The sequence below is a fragment of the Amblyomma americanum genome, chromosome 5, assembly GCF_052857255.1.
Source record: "Amblyomma americanum isolate KBUSLIRL-KWMA chromosome 5, ASM5285725v1, whole genome shotgun sequence".
NCBI lineage: Eukaryota > Metazoa > Arthropoda > Arachnida > Ixodida > Ixodidae > Amblyomma > Amblyomma americanum.
The window spans coordinates 208,962,784-208,983,342 of record NC_135501.1 but is presented as its reverse complement, the minus strand read 5'-3'; the positions used below and the strand labels follow the sequence as shown (position 1 = coordinate 208,983,342).

The window sequence follows — 20,559 nt, the reverse complement described above, 5'->3', positions numbered from 1 at the left end:
GTGCGGTGGCGTGAGCACATTCGCAGCAGTGAAGTTTTCGTGCGTAGTTTTTATCACCAACACCATGGCACCAAACAGGCGGTGCCATTATAGTGCCGCCTTCAAGCGGAAAGTTATAGTCGCTGCAGAGCAGTCGTCAAATCTTCAAGCCGGGCGGGACTTCGGCGTGGATGAGAAGAATGTTCGCCGTTGGAGGGGGCAGCGTAACGAAATTTTTGCTTGCGCGGCAACGAGAACGGCTTTCACGGGCCCCAAGAAAGGCCGCCATCCAGAAGTGGAGGTAGCTCTGGCCGAGTTTGTGGAGACGCAGAGGTCAGCGGCACTTCCAGTGACCACGGAAGTGCTGCAAGCCAAAGCAAGAGAGCTGGCGAGAGAGCGAGGCGTCCCCCGGGAACTGTTCAAAGCCAGCCGGGGCTGGTTGCAGAAGTTCATGAAGCGCTTTGGCTTCAGCCTCCGACGTCGCACGTCCATTTGTCAAAAGCTGCCGGGCGACTTCGAAGAGAAGCTGATCTCATTTCAGCGATTCGTAATAAGGAAGAGGATGGAGCACGGCTACGCCGTAGGACAAATGGGAAACGCTGACCAGACGCCGGTATGGTTTGACATGCCAGTGGCGTGCACCGTGAACGAAAAAGGTGCCAAGGAAGTGAAAGTGCGCTCGGCCGGATACGAAAAGCAGCGCATGACTGTAATGCTGGCCTGCACGGCGGATGGCCACAAGCTGCCGGCGTATATAATTTTTAAGAGGAAGACTCTACCAGCTCGGGAAGTGTTTCCAAGAAATGTGATCGTCCGCGCCAACGAAAATGGATGGATGGCGAGCGATATGGTTGAGCAGTGGATCAGAATGGTTTGGCAGCGGCGTCCAGGTTGGCCAAACGTTCCCTCCTCGTCCTGGACTCTTACCGTGGACACCTCACTGACGGCGTAAAAGCTGCGCTTTCCGAAGCCGGTACCGACGTCGCCATCATACCCGGCGGCATGACAGGCCAGCTGCAGCCTCTTGATGTGTGCCTCAATAAGCCTTTCAAGGATCGGCTGCGCAAGTACTACGTGGACTGGCTTAGTGAAGAGCGGCGCGAGCTTACACCAACAGGCCGAATAAAGCGCGCCTCACTGGGAGTTGTAGCCACTTGGATAGCTGCAGCCTGGGATGACATCCCAGAAAGCTTGGTTGCACGCTCATTCCGCAAGTGCTGCATCTCTAATGCACTTGATGGCAGTGAAGATAGTGCACTGTTCGAGGAGGCCAGCGATAAAGAAGTCAGCGATGATGACGACGAATGAGCGGGGGCTGATCCCGGGCTGGCGTTGCATATGTCTCCTCGCCCAACGCCGCCTCTCCTCCTCCTCTTCTCTCAAAGCTCCTTTGGCAGCTTTTTTTTTTTTCAACGGTCCCTCTCGGGGCCATCAATCACGCTTCGGCAAAGCATGCAGGCACGATGCTTCCCGCTGTGTCTCACTCGAGTTCCTCTCTCTACACCAAGTCGCCTATGCGCAGACACATGGTGCAGTCGTTTCGCGCCACGCACTTTCTCGTGCGCGGCGACGTAAGAACAGTCGTGTCGCGTCATAAAAATAATTGTGATAGTGAGGTATAAACAGTGTTGTTTTTTTCGGCCGGCCTACAATCGAGGTAAGTTTTTTTTTTTCAGTGGCCTTCAACTTTCGGGTCTCGGCTTAGAATCGTGGCCGGCCTAGATTCGAGTAAATACGGTATATATGCATCACGCTGGTGCCCGTTCCCAGCAAGGGGCTGGGAGATGCAGGGAGCTGCATGTGTCAAAAAAAAAAAAGTCAATTACTAGTGTGCAAATAGGTTCAGTTGCAGAAATTTAAACTGCGCGCCATTTATGGCTCACACTGGTGGTCGCTTTCCATGACCAGCTGTAGACAGCGCGAGAGAAAACTCCTGGTAACCTCCGCAGCGCATATCGCTCTGGAATCTGAAACTATGGGACCATTGACAGTCCGGTTTGCCACTAGACAGCCAGCCACGCACAACTATGGAAGGCAGGAAGGGGCACCGTTTCATTGCCTTTGATCTCGATTAGCCTTGTACTGCTGGCTGTGCGATTGAATCGTTACATGTTTTTCTCATTGAGCCCTGCACCACGGCACCTTTGCATGGAAGGTAGGCTGCGTACACATTGATTAATATTTGGAGTGAACTTCCTCATAGCAAGGGCTGCGAGCTGTAGACCAACCCCAATCTGTGACTTGAGCAAGATGCAGTGGCATTGCTGTTGTCAACTAGGTCGACTGTGGATGTAAAGTAGAACTCTTGTATGGGCTAGTGCGCCACCTGCTATTGTAATTCTGATGTAAAGTAAGGTTAGCACCGATAGGAATACGTAAAACAAATGTTTTCAAGGCAGTTTTTTTATTTCACAGTTCGCCTACGATGTCAACCCTGTGTGAAGAAAAACCAGGTGCATCCTAGAAGACATTGTGAAAGTATGAAACGGCATTTCAAAGCCGGTGTATTTTTAATACACCATAAGTGCACGTCGGAGGCACCCCCTGGCTGGAGGTACGGGGCTGGTGCAAGGCCTATAGAAATACATTTGAGCAAAACTTCCCAGAGTATATCTCGTCTCGCATAGTACCCATGGAGGCAGCCATTTGTTGGCAAGTGCTTTGAAGGAGAGCGTGACAGTGTATGCTACGTCATTTTGAAGGTATCACTTCAAAATGCCATGTTGAATGTGTGTTGTGAAGCTGGACATACCTTAAAAGGCGGTCTTATCTACTGGGTGTTTTCCCAAAATGCTCAAGCTTCTCGTGTAGTCCTGCATGCTGTCGCGTGCGCTACATTTCCTCGCAAATACTGGAGTTCAGATTATTTAATTAGACAACCTTGACAGCATTACAGGGAGAAGCAGTTCTCAAACGCTATGGCAAGCGAACGAAAGACAAGCATACACTGTGGCAGACAACGGCACAGACAATACCCCCAGCTGCCCCTGGTTCCGACGTCCGTCAACACCATCTATGAGTGTAATCGTGTTGTTGGCCACCTGTTACTGTGAGCGGTTCATTTGTCTTGCTATTTGACTTTCAGTGTAAACCTGTCTGGTGTGTCTTAACTTGAGCATCAGTATTTGCGAGGAAATGTAGTGCATGCAGCAGCATATTGGACTACACGAGACCCTTCTGCTATTGGGGGAACACTCAACAAATAAGAGCGCCTTTTAAGGGTGCATCTGGATGCACAGCACACAGTCATCGTGGCATTTTACAAGGATAGCTTCGAAATGACATAGCATACTTTGTCACACTCTTCTTCAAAGCACTTGCTAACTGTTAACGAATATCCGCCTTCATGGCTACTGTGAGAGGCGAGAAAAGTATTTCTGAGAACCCTGCTTACCTGTGTGTCTATGGGTTGCAATCCCGCCCCGTACTCCCAGCCAAGGGTAACTTCCATGCATATGTATTGCTGCGCTTTAAAAATACACCGCCTTTGAAGTGGTGTTTCATACTTTCACTATCTGTTCTAGGATGCTCTTGGTTATTCTTCTCGAAGGGATAACGTCATAGGTGAAATAGAAAGCTTCTTTGAAACCTTTTGTTTACATGTATACCTACGGTCGCTAACCCTGCTTTACACCACCAGTCAGCTCCGGCGTCCACGAGCACCTGCTATGTTTGTAAACACGGTGTTGGCTTGTACGTGGTGATAATAGCAGGTGCTATCTGATATAAGAAGTTCCATTGGCCACTGATAGCTTAGTGGGCATGCCAAAACGGTGAAACCTTTTTCAGTATCTGAATGTGCGAACTGTCAGAGTTCGACCTATTGCAAGCTCGCTGTAGATTTCTTGCTTCTGGCTTTTTTCTTTTGTGCTGTGTAAAGTGTGTTATAACAGTGGTAAGTATTTCTTTGTTGCATGTGCTTAAGAGAGAACAGGCTGGATGGCGTTGAGGCAGAAATGCATCCCATGGCTTGTGTGCGTACAATTGGAGTCTGCACTGTATACATGGCTGTGAAGATAGGAGGACAGGTTATCCATATTATCCAGCAGAGCTGGGAAGAAGACATAGTAGCACACGAAGGAATTGGCTTCTGCAGGCAATCAGTGGCAATGCATTTCTGCAGACATTGCACCTGACATTTCACACGTGTGCCTGCAGATTTCTCATCCCTCTCACTCTGTCCCTCTCAGGACACAAACCTGCTTCGCAAGCTGGCGGGGCCACCATCTGCGGCCAGCCATCAGGGCAATGGGATGATGGCGGCGGGCAGCCGAAGTTCGGGGAGCGCGACATCAGTTATGTCGGCTGGCGAGGAAGATGAATCCCGAGAATGGGGTCCCCCGGGTCAGGTGCCCTACAACCCTCAGGTGGGACTCTGGCGGCTGCTGTCTTTCCTGGGAATTTGCCGATGGGACTTTTCAGTATAGAAATGCATTTTAGGGCTCACATAGCAGATTTTTACCCACTTGTCATCACTGTCAGTTATTGTCATCTATTGCAGGCAGTTTTGATTTTGATTTCCAAGACTCTTGGCCCACCATCATGTGCGCAGGTGCACGTGACATCTAAGCCGCCCTACTCGTTTAGCTGCCTCATCTTCATGGCCATCGAGGAGTCGGCCGGCAAGGCCCTGCCCGTCAAGGACATCTACGCCTGGATCCTGGGCCACTTTCCCTACTTCCAGCGGGCCCCCACAGGCTGGAAGAACTCGGTTCGCCACAACCTCTCCCTCAACAAGTGCTTCCGCAAGGTCGACAAGGACAAGGGTCAGGTGGGTGTAAGCTAAACCTGCACCCCCTCCCCCCGAACATCCATCAGCTTGTCATTTCAGCAATTTGGGAGCCTTAAGGGGAGACACTGGTCTTGAAATAGTGAAAAAAAGCTCGAAAATTTCAATTTTGCAAAAACTGCATATTCGGGTTCAGTACACTGTGAAGTACCCGCCTACAAAGTTTCAAGGGTCTGATTCAACCTCCAACTACTAAATAATAGATATAGTTGAGGCCTCTGAAACGCAGTAACAGTAATTACGGAGCAAAATGCAGCAGAACTTTGCACCCGTTGCTTCCCACGTTTGCGTCCCTGGTGGTCGTCATCTTGGTTTTGTTCAAAAGCCGGCACTATTCCCTACATCCTGGTATTACTCACTGTTGTGAAATCTTCTGCATACGTCCGCATTCCGTCATTTTCTGAGGGTTCTACGACCTCCCAATGGCTGGTGCGCACACTTCAAATGCGATTTTCTCAGCTTCTTGTTTTATGCCAACATGATTAGTCTTACTGAAGTTTTCGTTATGTTTTTGTGGTGCAATTTCAATTTATCTTGTATCGTTAAATTTAGAAAGAACTGAACTACGGAGCTATGCTACATTTTTATGGCTGAGTCGAACACATAAAATTTTGTGAACCATAATGTCACCTAATTATATTATACATTGTTTCAATGGCACAAAATCACACGTATGACGAACGTTATTAAGCCCTGCTGATCGGTTACAGTGAACGGACGGCGTAAACCCGGCGCTGCGATGTAAGATAACCTGACTCCGACCCCTTTGTGCGCCCGGCGTGCGGCATGTTTCTTTGAGCCTCATCCCAGGCCCCCCCCCCGGTTTCGTACTGCTCTGAAGCAATCTACCATTTCCGCGCCGACGCGCGTTCCAAGATTGCCCTCCTGCTCCTGCTTGCAACTCCGCTCTCCTCTCCTCACTCTCTTGCAAATCCTGCGCCTGATCCCCGCAATCAACCGCGCCGCCGTCGGTGCCGATCGTGGAGGCCACGCTCCGTGAAACAGGTTTTCCGTGGGAGCCAAGAGCTGGCAGCACTGACGCTCACGGACGCCCCTCACTGGTCTCTCCACTGGCACTGTGCGTCTGTATCTTTAGCTTGATTGGCTTGATTGCCGCCTGTGCACGTTGCATGTCTACCCCGTCGTGCACTTTTGTCAATCTTGTTGTTTATTATGTTGCGGTGCGGGCGTTTCGTTGGCTTCGTTCAAATCTTGGGCCCTGGTCTTAATTCGGGATGGCGGACGGGAACACCGTGCCCATTTGCCATTGTAATCAGCGGTAGAGGTGATGAAAGCGGCCAGGGCGAAGGGGACGGCCACTGGCGTACGGAACTGCTTCCGCAAGGCTGGCTTCGTCAACACAGTGTCTGATGCCGAGCCTGATGCTTCGGAAGATGACCAGCCCAGCGGCAATTTATGGCAGCTTGTCGTCGACTCGGACATGGGGGGTCATGACATTGGTTGTACCGATTTTATTTCTGTCGATGATGGTGCCGACACCGTGGAACCGTGCACGGACGAGGCCATCGTTTCTGTAGTGCGGGACGAGGGTGACTCAGAGGATTCTGAAGAGGATGAAACTTCGGAGCCAGCACCCAAAAGCGCGCCTGTAGCAATGGGCTACATAGAGAGCCTCAGACAACTTGTCTATGCCAAGGGCCTCGGCAAAGAGCACGCTTCTGCTTTAAATAAACTCGAAACCTCCCTTCTCGGATCTGCGCTGCAAAAACAGACGTCCATCACGGACTTTTTCGCAAAAAAAAAATTTTGTGTTTTGACAAGCAACTGTCTTTAAACCTGCGGTCCACTTACTATGAACTTCGGGATATAACGGACGTTGTGTGACGCTCATGTTTGTTATATGCGGGCTGGACTGTGAAATTTTTTATATAATAATCTACCTCAACAATAATATGACTAGCATAGCTCCATTTCAGTCACTGCCAAAAATATACTGAGGGAAAGTGCCTTAATGACTCGTAATTGCCTAATTAACTTCAATTATGTTTCCATAATATGGGAACTAATTGAGATATAGTGAAACTAATATTTTTCAATACATGAAGAAATACATATCCCACCTAATTTCGTTAAGACCAATGTCTTCCCTTAAGGGGCAGATGTATAGTTTGACGCGACACAGTTTGTTGGTAAAAAAAGGAATTTTCAAGATTTGTTGAGCTTTTGAGCATTTTCCTTCAGTCAGCTGCCTCATAATACCTACTGAAGCAATTTTAAATCCTGAAGCAAGGTCTTTTATGCGTTCAAAAGACTGAGGTGTGGATACGGGTCACATCGTAGGTATTTCTGAGCAGTCGATGGTACAAATGTGTTGTATACCCTTTTTCTTTTTAAAAAAAATCAGTGGGTGAAATGGCTTCTGAGTGATATCGTTCAGTTTCTAGAGCAATTCTGAGCGCAGTTTTACATTTGTGTGCATGTGAGACGTGCATACAGCTTGCGCCATATAAAGGGTCAATTGAAGTTTCAAATGGTATACAGGAACGACTTTTCTTGGCAGTGCAGTAGAGGCAGGCAGGTAAGAGGAGTGTTGTTTATTATTTGGCTCCAGGGCTTCCCTCCATTCACCCCTCCACATTTCTGGCCCAAACAATGTACAGCCCATTCCCCACGACATGGGGACAAAAGCCTGTCTCCTTCCCTTTCCTGCCTAGTCTCTGCAGCATTGGCAAGAAAAGTTGTCCCTGAGTATACCTATTATAAGTCGACCTCCCAACTCGCAACCCCCCGCCCCTTTACAGGCGTTTATACGGTAGGTCCACACGGCCCTAGCTCACCATTAAGTTCTTCAGAAGACCGAGGCACGCAAAAGAAACATTTGTCCACGAGGCATCCCTTACGACTCGTCACTGCTGGCGAGAACGCTGTCGCCATTTTGTGAGCCACTGGTGCTGCAGGTCGTCACTTTTGACTCAGACTGTTCTGTTTCATAAATTTGTCACCCATTTCTTTGACACCTTAAACTCCGTGCACGGATGCATATCTTCTGTCTGTGCGTGCCTTTGCTTCAATGTCGTCATAGCAAACACTAAGGCTCCTACTTCTTCGGTCGTGAATCCAGTTTCGAACCGCCTCCTCAACAGCAGGGTATTGTCTGGACTTCTGCTGTTCACGAAAGGAACGGCATGTAGCAGCGCATGCAAAGATCTTGCTTCTTTGTTTTCTCCATTCCGACATGCACTTTTCTGACTCTTTGTAGAGGATTGCTTGTCACTTGCAATGTATTGTTGCTGAAGTTGCGGTGGCATCTTGGTGTCCGTCGGGCAGAGACACAAACCACACACACCACTGCTAGTGGCTGGCACCTCAGTGAAGTGAAACGCAGAAATAGCAAAAAGGCATGCAAAAACGCGCAAAAATGCTTCTGTGTGCATGTGACGGGTCACGGGGTTTACCATATTTACTCATGTAATTTATACATCGCTAACTTATTGCTCGGGTTTATAAAAAAAAAAAACTTTTGCTTGCATATCCTGCACGCAAGGCAGGATTGGGAATATTGGTGTGGCCGTGTTGCCGTGCACTTCTGGTAACCTCCAGCACTGGAATCTGAAACTACCGTACCGTTGGCTGTTCTGTTTGCCGCTAGTCAGCCAGCCTGCACATGACGGAGCCGTTTCATCACCTCTTATCTCCATTTGTCTCTGAATGCTGGCGTTGTGTGTTTATTGCTTTGAGCTGCACATTCGTATTCAAATTCCTTGTTTTTTAGCAAACTCTCTTTAGCACTGTGTCAGACGAATTTTATACAATTATGCGTGCACAGGGCATGATATTATTGGTGGCTCGGTCAAAACTGCTGACCCCGCACATACCGTAAAAACCGGACTATAGGTCGGATTGGAATATAGGTCGACCCCCTAACTAACCAATTCTAAAAATGAAAAAAATCTTTTTCAGTGGAAAAAGTACCAAAAGACACCCTTACCTTGAAACAAATGCGACTCAACAGGTTGCACTATGGTGACAGCATTTATTTTAATTTAAATGCTGCTCATATGTACACCTGGCCAGTTTTGTAACAGTATTGCGTGCCCATCGACTTGCGTGTTTGTTTCTGGCACACAGAAGTACGGCGCTGTAGAGCAAAGCCATTCTTCTTCATGAATTGCCGCACCCAGGATGACGAGCCCTTGAATTGCACCCTCGTGAGTCTAGAGGCATGCGCGATCTCTACCGCATTCATGCGGAAGAATTCGGCAGTCACAGGCAGCAATCTTGCACGCAGCGCAACCTTTCCTTCCAATTCTGGATACACTGCGGTCCGCCCACGAAATGATGTTTTCTTCTGGTTGCTGCAAGTTGTAATACGCAGCTTCTGCCTCCACCAGTACTGAATGCTCCTTTCGTATACTCCAAATTCATGCTGTGCCGCCAGGTTGCTGTGAGCTTTCACGTACTCAATTGCGTTTTTCTTAAAGGCGACGCTGAATTGCCTTCGGCTTCTGCTCATTTTGAAACAAAATGTGAAAAAGCAGCCTTTAACCAAAATAGCTTTGCAACAACGGAGACGCAAAATGGTGGTGCGAGAACGCCACTAACGTCGCCACGCCGCGCTGCTGCTGATGGCGATGGTGATGGAGGCTGTTGACTTCAGCCGCCCATTGTTGCAAGACTTCCGTAGTTTTTCCGCCAATGACCGGTATATAATACAGACGGGGGTCGACTTTTCGTCATGGTTTTTTTTTTTTAAAGTTCGACCTATACAGATGAATCCCGCTACAACGGAATTGACGGGACGTGCGAGAAATTTCGTTGTCGCGAAATTTTGCTGTCGAGAAATTAACCAAAAATGCAAGGCAATAACTCCAGCAAAGCATAGTTTTATTGCCAAAAATCTGTGAGCTTAGCTTGCTTGACTGCGTTTCACTTCCAGCAGCGGCGTCACGCGACTCTTGCACTCTGTTCACAGCGACATTGCAACGTCGTCATCGTGTGTGCCAAGGAATTTTCTAATAACGTCGAAGGCATTCAGTACCTGCGATGAGGCTGCCGAAACAGGTAAATCTTGAGCGGAGTCGTCTTCATGATCGGACGGCTCTTCCGGCTCGCGAACACTTTTGATGATGTCTTCATCGCTTCCTTCCTCGTGGGCAATCACGTCCGCATCAGCGTCGAGGCAATCGTCCAGCGCTATGTCAGCAGGGACGTTTAAAGCTTTCTGGAGCGATTTCCAGGTAACGTCAATCCCCGGAGTCGATGACGATGGTACACCTTCCGCGGCTGCAGTCGTGCTGGTCGCCTTGCTGTCGACAAACCCTGCGTGCTTGAAGCAGTTGCGGATCACGCTGCACCGTGTTGCTCTCCATGCCGCAGCCATCATTCCTAAAGCCATGAAAAGATCGACTTTCGTCTCCTTACCAGTGTCGGTGTTCAGGAGAAGCCGCTGGATCAACCTTTCCCGGTAGGAAGATTTCATGCTCCGGATGATGCCTTGGTCCAGGGGTTAAATGACTGAGGTACAGTTCGGCCGGAAAAACTTCAGCTCCACGCTTGACAGTTTGACGTCGTCAATGCGGTGCACTGAACAATTGTCCGAGAGCAAACAAACCTTTCAATTTTGTCTGCTCATGTCACGGTCAAGTGCTACGACCCAGTCGGCAAAAATGGCACGGGTCATCCACGACTGGCTGTTTGCCACGTACTTGACAGGTAGGCTCCTGTTCCCCTTGAAGCAGTGCAGTTTTGCACTTTTCCCAATAACTAACGGGGGGCAGGAACAGCGCTCTTTCCTGTCACTTCCTCGTTTCGCCTTCTGGCTTCTTCTTTAGCGCTGTTTTCACTATTGTTTCTTGCTATGTTTGCCTCCGTGGCAACGCTGCCCTTTAAAATCAAGCGTCTTCGCTGGCAGCGTCTCATAGAAGAGGCCTGTCTCGTCTGCGTTATAAATATCAGACGGAGCGTAACTGCTTATTATGTCTGTCATGTTGTCCGCCTCCCATGCTGATGCGCCGTCAATGTCCGCAGATGCCGATTCACTGAACAAAATCTTGCCGACGATGTTATGCCTTTCTTTAAAGCAATTCAGCCATCCTATGTTTGCCTTAAAGTCCTTCAGCCCTAGCAAACAAGCATAAATTAGGGCCTTCTGCTGTACAATTTTACCGCTCAGGGGCATGTTTGTTGCTCGTGTATCAACGAACCAAGCATAGACAGCCTTTTCGAGCTCTTCATACTTTGGTTGCGTCACTTTCTTGTGCTGCGGTGAAGTGCCAGATGAAAGTGCCTTCCTAATGCTCTCCTCATTCAAAATCGTCAATAGCGAACTCGGCGCAATGCCAAAATCTGTGGCAATAATTGCCTTCTTCTTCCTGCTTTCTGCTTCGGCGATAATTCTATTGTTTTCTTCTAGTGAAATAAACTTTTGCTTCTTTGTTGGCAGCGACATTGCAGAGGCGATCGACGAGATCAGACTGCAGCGAGAGATCGACGATCAACACACACCGACACACGATAAAATGGCGTAAGGGCTGCGGAGAAGGCGGGGAGGGGAGGCTGGCGACTGGATTTGGATTCGTCTTTGGCCCTCGTACGGCCGGCGGCCTTCGCACGGCGCCGACAAGTCCCCTCGCAGCTTCCCTATGACGAATAAAAGTCTCCCAACCAAATTTTTTAATAAAGACTACATGAAAATGGAATAAACATACATTCCGTGCTTTATTTAGCTGCTCCAAGCCACTGCTTTAGCAGGGAATAATCTCGTACAGCACACAACTTTTGAAGAAAGTAGAGCCGCTGACCGGTGAAGGCTCGCGAAAAATTCGTAGAAGCGAATGCATGCTCACAAAGTAATTCGTTTTCGAGGGAACTTTAATACAGTAACTCCTATAGGGATTTCGCGGGGAATGGAAAATACTTCGTTGTGGCGAAAATTTCGTTGAAGCGGCATTCGTTGTGCTGGGATTCAACTGTATTCCGGTTTTTACGGTAGGTCTACTTTATGAGTCTGCGTTTAGGTTGACTCCGATTATAAGTCCACCCCCTACCTTTGGAAAGTCATTAAAAAAAAAAAAGTCTTGTAATCGGCAACAAGCGATACAGTAAAAGCTCTTAATTCGAAATCGGTTAATTTGAACTGACTCCCGGGTCCTGGCACAGCCCTGTGTACTTCTATGGGGAAAAGCTCCCGGTAATTCGAACAAGTCGGCATCCTCTATTGTTAATTCGAACTAGGAGCCACTGGTTGACACTGCTCCTCGTAGATAAAAGTTGACCCATAGGGAATAAAACACGCTCCAAATTTACCAGAGATTTAAAATAATGGAAAAGGAAAGAAAAAAGCCAAGTGCACGAGGCACACAGAGTCTGCGTTCCGGTGCATGCCGTAGCAGATTTTCGCTGCCGGAGCACTCTCCCGTGCCGCTCATGCTTCGGCGCTAGCCATTCCAGATTTTTGTTGTGCCGAGGTCGCTGGGTCACCATCACATGGTGTAAACAATGTAGTATGTCGGTTCGGGCGATGACGGCTTTTGTTGGTGCCGCGAGCACGAGCTACGTGGACAACAGTGTGGAGACGTTGAAGCCCTTGAGTGACGCTGCTATAATTGAGGCTACATGCTGTCAGCAGACGACACAGGGCTCACGTGCGATGATAACAGCCGACGAACAGTCCGATGGTGGCGACAAGACTATGCCACCGCCAAGTGCACATGAAGTAGCGTCGGCGCTCGGATGTTTCAGCATGCCAGTTCTCTGTCACTGAGAACTCTGACGTTGCGCAGGAGCTTTAGGCAAGTTGCAGATGACGCTGATGGAGTCTTGGCAGAAGAAACGCAAGCAAATGCACTTCGCCGATTACTTTTAATTTTGATAACCCTCCCCGTGAATAAACATGTTTCGGAGCATAAATAGCGTCATATATTCTAGCACTAAAGTTCGCTGCTCACGCGAATGCATTCAAGTACTTGTTTCTGGCACATAACTGGCCGATCAGTTTATTTCATTTGCCATTAGGACCGGATGAATTTAATTCTCAGAATATGCCCCTCCCACAAACGCGTAGTAGCACCTCGCTCATGGTAAGGAGTTTAGATGTGACTGCTTTGGGTTCTGCCCGTGCGGCGGAGCGCTATAGCCGCTCATTCAATAATTTGAACAATTTCCTGCTCCCCTTCGAGTTCGAATGAACGAGCTTTTACTGTAGTTCCATTCTGGTGTCAGCAAATTGTGGAGGTGGAGTGTGGTGGCCCAATTTGTATTCAGAGGTCTGCCGTCCCAGTCCGATGTCAGCCCTCACAACAGAAGTTTGTATGTGCAGAACATTGGCAAGGGATCCCTGTGGTGCATTGACCCGGAGTTCCGGCCCAACCTCCTGCAGGCAATGCGCAAGACCCCCTGCTTTCCCTACACCCAGCTCAACTGGGCTGGCGCTCCTTCGACACCTCACTCAGTGCCTTCTCAAGACAATAGGTATGCACTTGTAGTGTGCGTCGCTTTGGCGTAGAGCAGGGGTTCTCAAACTTTTTGCCTCAAGGTGCCCCATTACCCTTAAATATGTGCCAAGGCATCTCCCCCCCCTCTGTCACAATTGGTTGTCAAAATAAGGTGTTCCTTGCGAATGGACCCTTTGTGCTTTTTATTTATTGTTCCGTTCACTTTTGCAACTATTTGTTTGTTTTCTTGCTTTAAGCAATCAATTTTTTATTAAATTGTCCATCTTTTATTCATGCCCAGATCTCCCAACTACATGATGAGAACGCAGAAAACTAGTCGCAACATTCCACCACATTTGTGCACTCAACCGGTTGCACTGCACACACAATCACGTGATGGCTCGCCTGGCTTTCATACTATACCATTTTTTCATTTTACTTGACATCGCCTGGGATACATAACCGCCTAAATTGTGGTACAGGTATGGTTGCATGGCAAGGTCTACTCATTTGGCCAAACACTAGCCTAGCCAGTTGTAAAATCACATTTTCCAGCATTACCGTAGCAGTTTGAGAGCACTTCATCCACCATAGCTGGTTCCAGTTTCTTGAGAAGAAACTGCATAGACTGTGGCACCTCTTTCTCTTCCAGGTGCTGATTTTCAGAAACTCTTGATGAATAGCTCTGCCTGGTTATCATGTATCTGTCATGAAGGCTTGTATATGACTATCTGGGGATAAAGACTTGTGCCGGCGGGTTCAAGCATGAACGAACATTACCAAGATTCTCAGCATTATTTTTTACATGAGAAGATTCAGTAATCGGTTCGGTAATCGGTATTAAAATATCATTTTAATGTTCCAATTACCTATCACTAAGGGTCGTGAACAAAGCAATTTTACAGAGTAAACTTGCAGTGCAAAGTTCCTGAGTGGCATAGCTGTCGTGCTAGCCACTCATGCCAAACACTGCGACACAATATTGGCTGGTTTAGTGGTTGCTGGCACCTGGTCTGTGCCCCCAGCTTATGCGCCGGCCCAACATACGCTCCGAGAGCATGTACAAGTTGTCACGTACAGTCGTGACAGGTATAGTTATGAACAAGCTAACCTGAAATGACAAAGCAGTGACCAAGAACTGCTGGTGGTACAATGCAGCTATGAGAACAAAATAGCCATTAAGATAAACACTTGCATGAGAGTCCTGACACTCTTGTTTGCACTTTTGCAGTGGTGTTTATCTTGTTTGTTCGTGTTCTTGTGGCTTCACAGAGCCATCTCTAGTTTTCGGTCACTGCTTTGTCATTTTAGCATGTGTCAGTACCTGTTGATGGGAACTTATTGTATCGATTCTACAGACTGTTTCGCAATTAAATGCGTGCCGTAGAGTGTTCCTCACAGTTAAATCGGTGGATTGTTCGAGCTCAAATTTCGCACAATAATGGCATTTCTTCGGCAGAATTGTTTTAATACCAGATTTCTTTGGGGTGCTTACCTGAATCAACAAGAAGAAGTCTCATGTTCGCATCGTCTGTGGCAAGGACGAAACAAAACAGCCATCTCGTTGGACGACTGTGGAGATTAGGCGAAGGACAAGGGTTTTTTTTTTTTTTTTTGCGGGAGGCTTTAAGATTCTTCAGCCACTGCTTTATCAGTGATCACAAAAAGCTTAGTTTGGCCAAAACTGCACTAATTTTGAAGACTTTCGTGCTAAAGCATCGTCAAACGACCCACAATACACTACCCCACCTCCTTTGCTAAATCATCACGGGCCGACAAACAAGATGGCGTCACTGGTGCAATCGATGAGAAAGCGGCCCGTTTCGTTTTGTCGCCACCACTGACGATGGGAATATCTGACTTTTTCTTATTGATTCAGGCAAGTATACCAAATAAATGTGGTATAAAACAATTCTGCTGACCAAATTTCATTTCTGTGCGAAATTTGAGCTCGAACAGTTCACTGGTTTAGCTGTGAGGTGCATTTTATGGCATGCGTTTAAATGCGTAACAGTCTGCTTGTGCCACGGCCATGCTGCTTTATAGTGAACCACCTTTTTTCATGTTCCTTCCAGCGATCAGGCGTTGTCTGCAGACCCATCGCAAGCCCAGAACAACGTTCCGTCACCCTGTAAGCTTCGCAGACTTTTCCCTCTCTTTTTACCAACCCATCTTAGTAATATATGAAATGTCGTGGGCTTTCATGTAGGCATGTACGAATAGTGATTTTTCGGTTCTGAGCGAATATTTCGAATACTTCTGTTGCACAACGAAGGGTTGAGTGGCACAATAGACATTCTCAAAATCATGTATTTTTCAAACACACATGCCATTACACGAAAAAAAGAGAGAATGTACTTGTTGGAGCAAAGGCGAGGAAGAACCAGCTCCGACAGCGTTGAGGTTCGAACTGTTTATTTGCGCTGCTCGCGCTGCGGCGGCCTAGCCCAACTTCCTCTTTCTTGTCTGGCACCGCGTGCCATGGCCTGCGAGCCGAGCACGGCGCGAGCGAGGTGCACTTCATACTGATGCTTTGTCACACTTTTTGAAGCTGTGTGCCTGGCTTGTGTGGCTTGTGTAACTTGAGAAATAATGCTAAATAGAAGGCTTAAACTTTTTCCTTTTCACGATCAGCACATTTAAAAGTTTAGCATTTCATTTATTGCAGGGCACCATTTATCGAAATATTTCTCCAGCTTTGTTACTTCTTGCTACTGAGGGCTGACTATTTTTCTGCAGTGCATTGGCACAAGAAAGCTTGCCAACATACGTGCAGCTGCAGTGCAGTAGAAGGCATGAACTGTTCTCAGGAGTGCCTTATGCAATGCAGGCAAAATTAGACAGCTAGACTTCTCTTGTGACAGTCTTAGTAACTAGGTACCAGTATCAAAGTAGGTACACATCTGTAAGTAATGAAAGCCTTGCTCAGATGTATGGCGCCTAATTTTTTGCAGCGGGAAATTTTAAATGCCGCGGATTGAGAGAAGAGAATCTGCAGTATTTTGCAGGAAGCCTCCCGCACATTAACTCGTGCGGACTTTCATACAGCAGTGAAAGCGCCGCTTCTTTCCTCGGTGCTCCATATTCTGTGCTGTTCTATGCTGTGCCGTTTACCCTTTATTTTCCCCCTCTTTTCCATACCTCACACCTCTGCTGCTCCCTTCTCTTCTTTCTTAATGACCGCCTTCTTTCCACATTTGTAGCAATTGTTTCTCGCCGCTTTCCACCTTGGTGGTCAGGTCATCGAGAAGTTGGCTTTTCCTCACATCTCGCAAGCGTGGTGGGATATTTGAAGAACAGCAAGAAAAAAAAAGAAAGATTGTGTTTTATTCATTGTAGTTCAGTTTCATTTATGACACAAGGTGTCGTTTTCTGAATCTGATTACTCAAGGAGATATGCATTATGCTTGCGGAGGTGCAGTATTACAGTTAAGCCTGGCTGTAACTAACCTCCATGTCTCAAATTCTTCGATATTACGAAGCTTTTCACTTCCCCAACGCCGCTTTCATTAATGTGCATGTATTCAAGAATTCCATGTGATGAAGGTGCTGCAGTGGTCGACCTTGATCATGACTGAAAATTCGGGCGCCTGATTTTTCAGACATGCTTGATTATTCGGTCTTTTTTGCGGCACCATGACATGGCCCATAGAGCAAGTGTATAAGAGCGCCTGAAATTTCGGACACACCGCAACTGACTGCTCAATTTTTCGGACCCCGTTCACACTCGTCGCCAATACCTGAGCCACCACTTAACTTGTACAGTGAAACCTCATTAATTCAAACACCAGGAGAGATCGAAAGCTTGATCAAACAAAATGAAATTCAAGCTTAAAGGGAGCCTCTCAACTTGCGATGCTGAAATTCTGCGCGAGTCTGCACATTGCGCCTGCGTGGTTTCGAATTCATACTGTTCTTGAATGTTTTCCGCCGCAAGAACTTAACAGTAGTCATAGTTCGTGGAACTCATCTATGCCTAGTGTTTCGTCCCGAATATGGGAAGAGGTAGCAGCAAAGCGCGTGGAAGGCATACGGCTTCACGGACACGGTGAGCGCGGGAGGAAATGGTGGTGCATTTCAAAGCGAGGTCATCGTACCCGCAGCAAAACGCATCGCAATTATGATTTTTCTATCTTAAAACCATAAACAACTGGCGTTTGAATGACAGGCAAAACTGTTCTCATTATGCGCAAGCCACCGCAGAGTGCATATCACCCGATATGATGGCAATTTTGGCTCTAGTCGCTAGGCCTAATGAAGGCCAATTTCGACAGAGCACTTGCTTTGGCAGTTTCTCGGTTCTTACTGTTTCACCATCTTTGCGTTCTTATTTTGGGCCCATCGTACTGCGGACGCAGTGCAGTCCCTGTAGTGGCGTGTTCGCTTTCCCATTTAGGCTTTGTCCCAACCCGTGCGTTCATCGGCGACATGCCGAGGGCAGCACAGCCAGGCCGAGCTCATGAAAGCGGTTGCGACCCATCGTCTGTGCACGTGTCGCGTGGCGTTTAGTCATGAGGAGCTTAGAATGTATGCAATACAGCTGATTCCTTCCTCCATCATATTGGCAGTAAGTTCGTGATTTTTTTCAGTGAAATTTGATTTTCCGGACTGCCTGATTTTTCGGTCATTTTCACGGTCCGTAGAGAGTCCGAAAAATCGGTCGTCGATTGCAGTATTAAGCACGTCACAAAGTTCACAAAATATGTAACGAAGGTCGTTTATAGCATTCCTCTTACGTGTAAAAAAGTGTACATTGGCCAAACAGGGCGTTGTTTTAATGAAAGAGCACTAGAACACTTCAATCTAGTAAAGGATGGTATCAGCGGCCATCTTGCCATACACTGCCGGTCTTGCAAATGCAAACCTACGTTTAAGAAGGCGCAGTTTCTGTGTCACGCCAAGGACAAGCTTCAGCGTGAAATTATCGAAGCCTTTTTTATTAGGAAAGCTGGTGACAGTTGCGTCAGCACGCCTTCACTGTCATTGCTGGAGAATGAAATGGCTTTTTTGGATGATTGTGATTAGGTTTCACCTCATGATAACTGAATGTATTTAAACGTCGAGCTTTTTCAAATAAAATCAGTTGGAAGTGCAGCACAATGCTGTCTTGTTTGTTCCTTGTCTTCTGTGTGCGTTTTATTCATGCTGCGAAACTTGTCTGCATTATAAACTGCACTTTTACTGGCTTTCCTTAGCGACTCGCGCTGCCTTCTTTCTACGTTCATAGTCAGCTTTACTTTTTACACGCGCGCCGCGCGCTTTGCCTCACGGCTTCAAGGTCTTTAAAAAGTTATCTTCTCCGTGCGGCTGTCTAGCTTTGTGGTGAAGCCACCTCAAAGAGCGCCATAATATTGCATTTGGTATCTACAGGCCTCGCGATCCCAGGCTTCGCGCGTGCTGCGATGTCATCATTCCGCGGGAAGTACATCGTCAGGGCCAGACACTCTTTACTATAACCGTTTTTTCGAAAAAAAAATCTTTACTATAACAGAAAAAAATGTACTATCGGGGACGAAAGTGGTATACTCCACGCAGCGGGAGCCGGAGCAACGCAAAACTGCATCGTAACGCCATCTACAGGCGGCATCTGGGATCGAGACAGCAATGGGAGCCCTTTATGATGTGCAGGCATGTCGCTTGACCCATTTCAATGTTTCGTGCTTGATCCCGCCAGAATGCCGAGTAGCGCCGCAGTAGTAGCAAGCTGATGTCCCCCCTTAAATGATTTCCTTGGAAGACCAGAGCGGAGGCCTCCAAACACCCCCAGTACTCTCTGTGGGAGGCACAGCGAGGTCATTTGAAGTGGCGAAAGGCAGCAAACTGGAGACAGATAGTCAAATGGCATTAAAAAAACACAAATGGGCGGTAGGGTGAGCCTGTCCTTGCCAGCCACGTCACAAGCTTGCAACATGAACCGCACAGACTGCCGAGGTTTCGAGGCAGTGGTACTTGTCCTCTGCTTCAGTGGTGCACACAACTGGATCTTGGCACCACCACTGCTGAGCATCTGCTCGGGCAGCCTGACAACGTGGCAGAGCATGACACACACTCCACCGCTGTTGCCGAATCCTCCTCCTCTGCTTTCCTCCTTGTGCGTTCTCATGGTTACACCGCCAGTACCATCAATGCTTAAACCAGGAATGGGTGCTTAAGAGCTGCGTTTTAAAAGTGCTAAATGATTGCTCGAAGATTAATGTGGCTGCCAGTGGCAGCGGTGCGCCAACGTATGGTTTTGAAAGGTGCTTTTGGATGCACGCACCTTTCCCCTCCTCACTGCAAACAACTGCACATCTCTCCAAGCGCTCGAGCGGTCAGCGGAGCTAGCTGCTCATCATTCAGCGCCCAGAGTACAACCGACTCTTCTCATGCAGTCCAAAAACCATTCCAGCTGGGGCACCTTTAGGAGGCTTTGGCGCCCACGCTCATACAAAAAACTTCTGTTGCTCCACCTGGCTCAAGTGCTCAAGCGCAGTGTTTGCGCCTCATCCCGCAGTCGCCGTGCCTTTCGTTCGCTAATTAGCCTCCGTTATCACAGCACTGAGCACAACCAAGCTTGAGTGCCTTTGTGTTGCAGTGCCTTTCTTCAATTCGGTTCCACTTCCTCGCAACGCAGAGAACAACCCTTGTCAGTCCACACTGCAGTGTAGCATGGCCACCCTGGGCGGTGGACAGGGCTCTCTTATAGCGTTACATGCACCAAGTTTCATGGCCGGCAGGAATCCATTTGCTGCTGATCGTTAAACTTGAGCATTAAGCTATGGGAGAGCTTTGTCTAGAGTGGACAAGCCACAGAGCCATGTGAGAGATCAGCACCATAGCCTCATAAGTCACATGTCCTGTAGAGCACATGCATTAGCACTAGGGAAGTAAGTGTTGAGCTTGCGTCTAAATTCCATCTATTTCATTTGAAAACCAAATAAATGAGCTGTATCAATTAATTGTAGTCTATGCTCTACACTTCTCTTGATCTTGTGTGCTGTGGCATTCCTAACACAGCAGTTGCTTTCCATGTGCAAGGGCTATTTCATTGCATCTTTCCTCTTTGTCGTTTGTTCACAAAGAGCCCCGCCACTGCTTTTTCCTGAAATGTTGCTGAATCAGTCGGTGACGCAAAACTTGGTTGGATGTGCAGTTGTCCTTGATCACAGTGAGTGATTGCACGGTGCACTGGTCGTGTCACACTGTACAAATAAACATGTTGGCAATTGTGTAATTGTATGAGCTGTCTCTATGACAAGTTGCAGTCGCTGTTCCTTGCAGACTCCAACACAAGCTTGTTTTATTGAGTCTTGTGTATAGTATGCTGAGACAACCTCTGACTTTGAGCTTGTTGCTCTTCCAGCACTCTTCCCCTTCCTGTCAAAGAGGCTTGCTGCATCATCAACGAAAGGTCAGCCT

General features: G+C 47.8%; 1 protein-coding gene across 5 annotated transcripts in view; it reads left to right on the top strand.

Annotated features, from left to right (window-relative positions):
- The window catches only part of LOC144133562 (forkhead box protein N3-like), a 68,453-nt gene that overhangs the window by 22,885 nt on the left and 25,009 nt on the right, over nucleotides 1-20,559 (top strand). For 3 of the 5 annotated variants that reach the window (XR_013315071.1, XM_077666741.1, XM_077666742.1), the window contains 5 exons: nucleotides 4,170-4,346; nucleotides 4,532-4,750; nucleotides 13,047-13,198; nucleotides 15,237-15,292; nucleotides 20,504-20,551. Coding sequence is in view for 3 of the 5 variants with exons in the window: in XM_077666741.1 (XP_077522867.1) it covers nucleotides 4,170-4,346; nucleotides 4,532-4,750; nucleotides 13,047-13,198; nucleotides 15,237-15,292; nucleotides 20,504-20,551 (652 nt within the window). In the remaining 2 variants the exon portion in view is untranslated. The remainder of the gene's footprint in view (nucleotides 1-4,169; nucleotides 4,347-4,531; nucleotides 4,751-13,046; nucleotides 13,199-15,236; nucleotides 15,293-20,503; nucleotides 20,552-20,559) is intronic. The other 2 variants (XR_013315072.1, XM_077666743.1) reach the window with 1 other exon arrangement.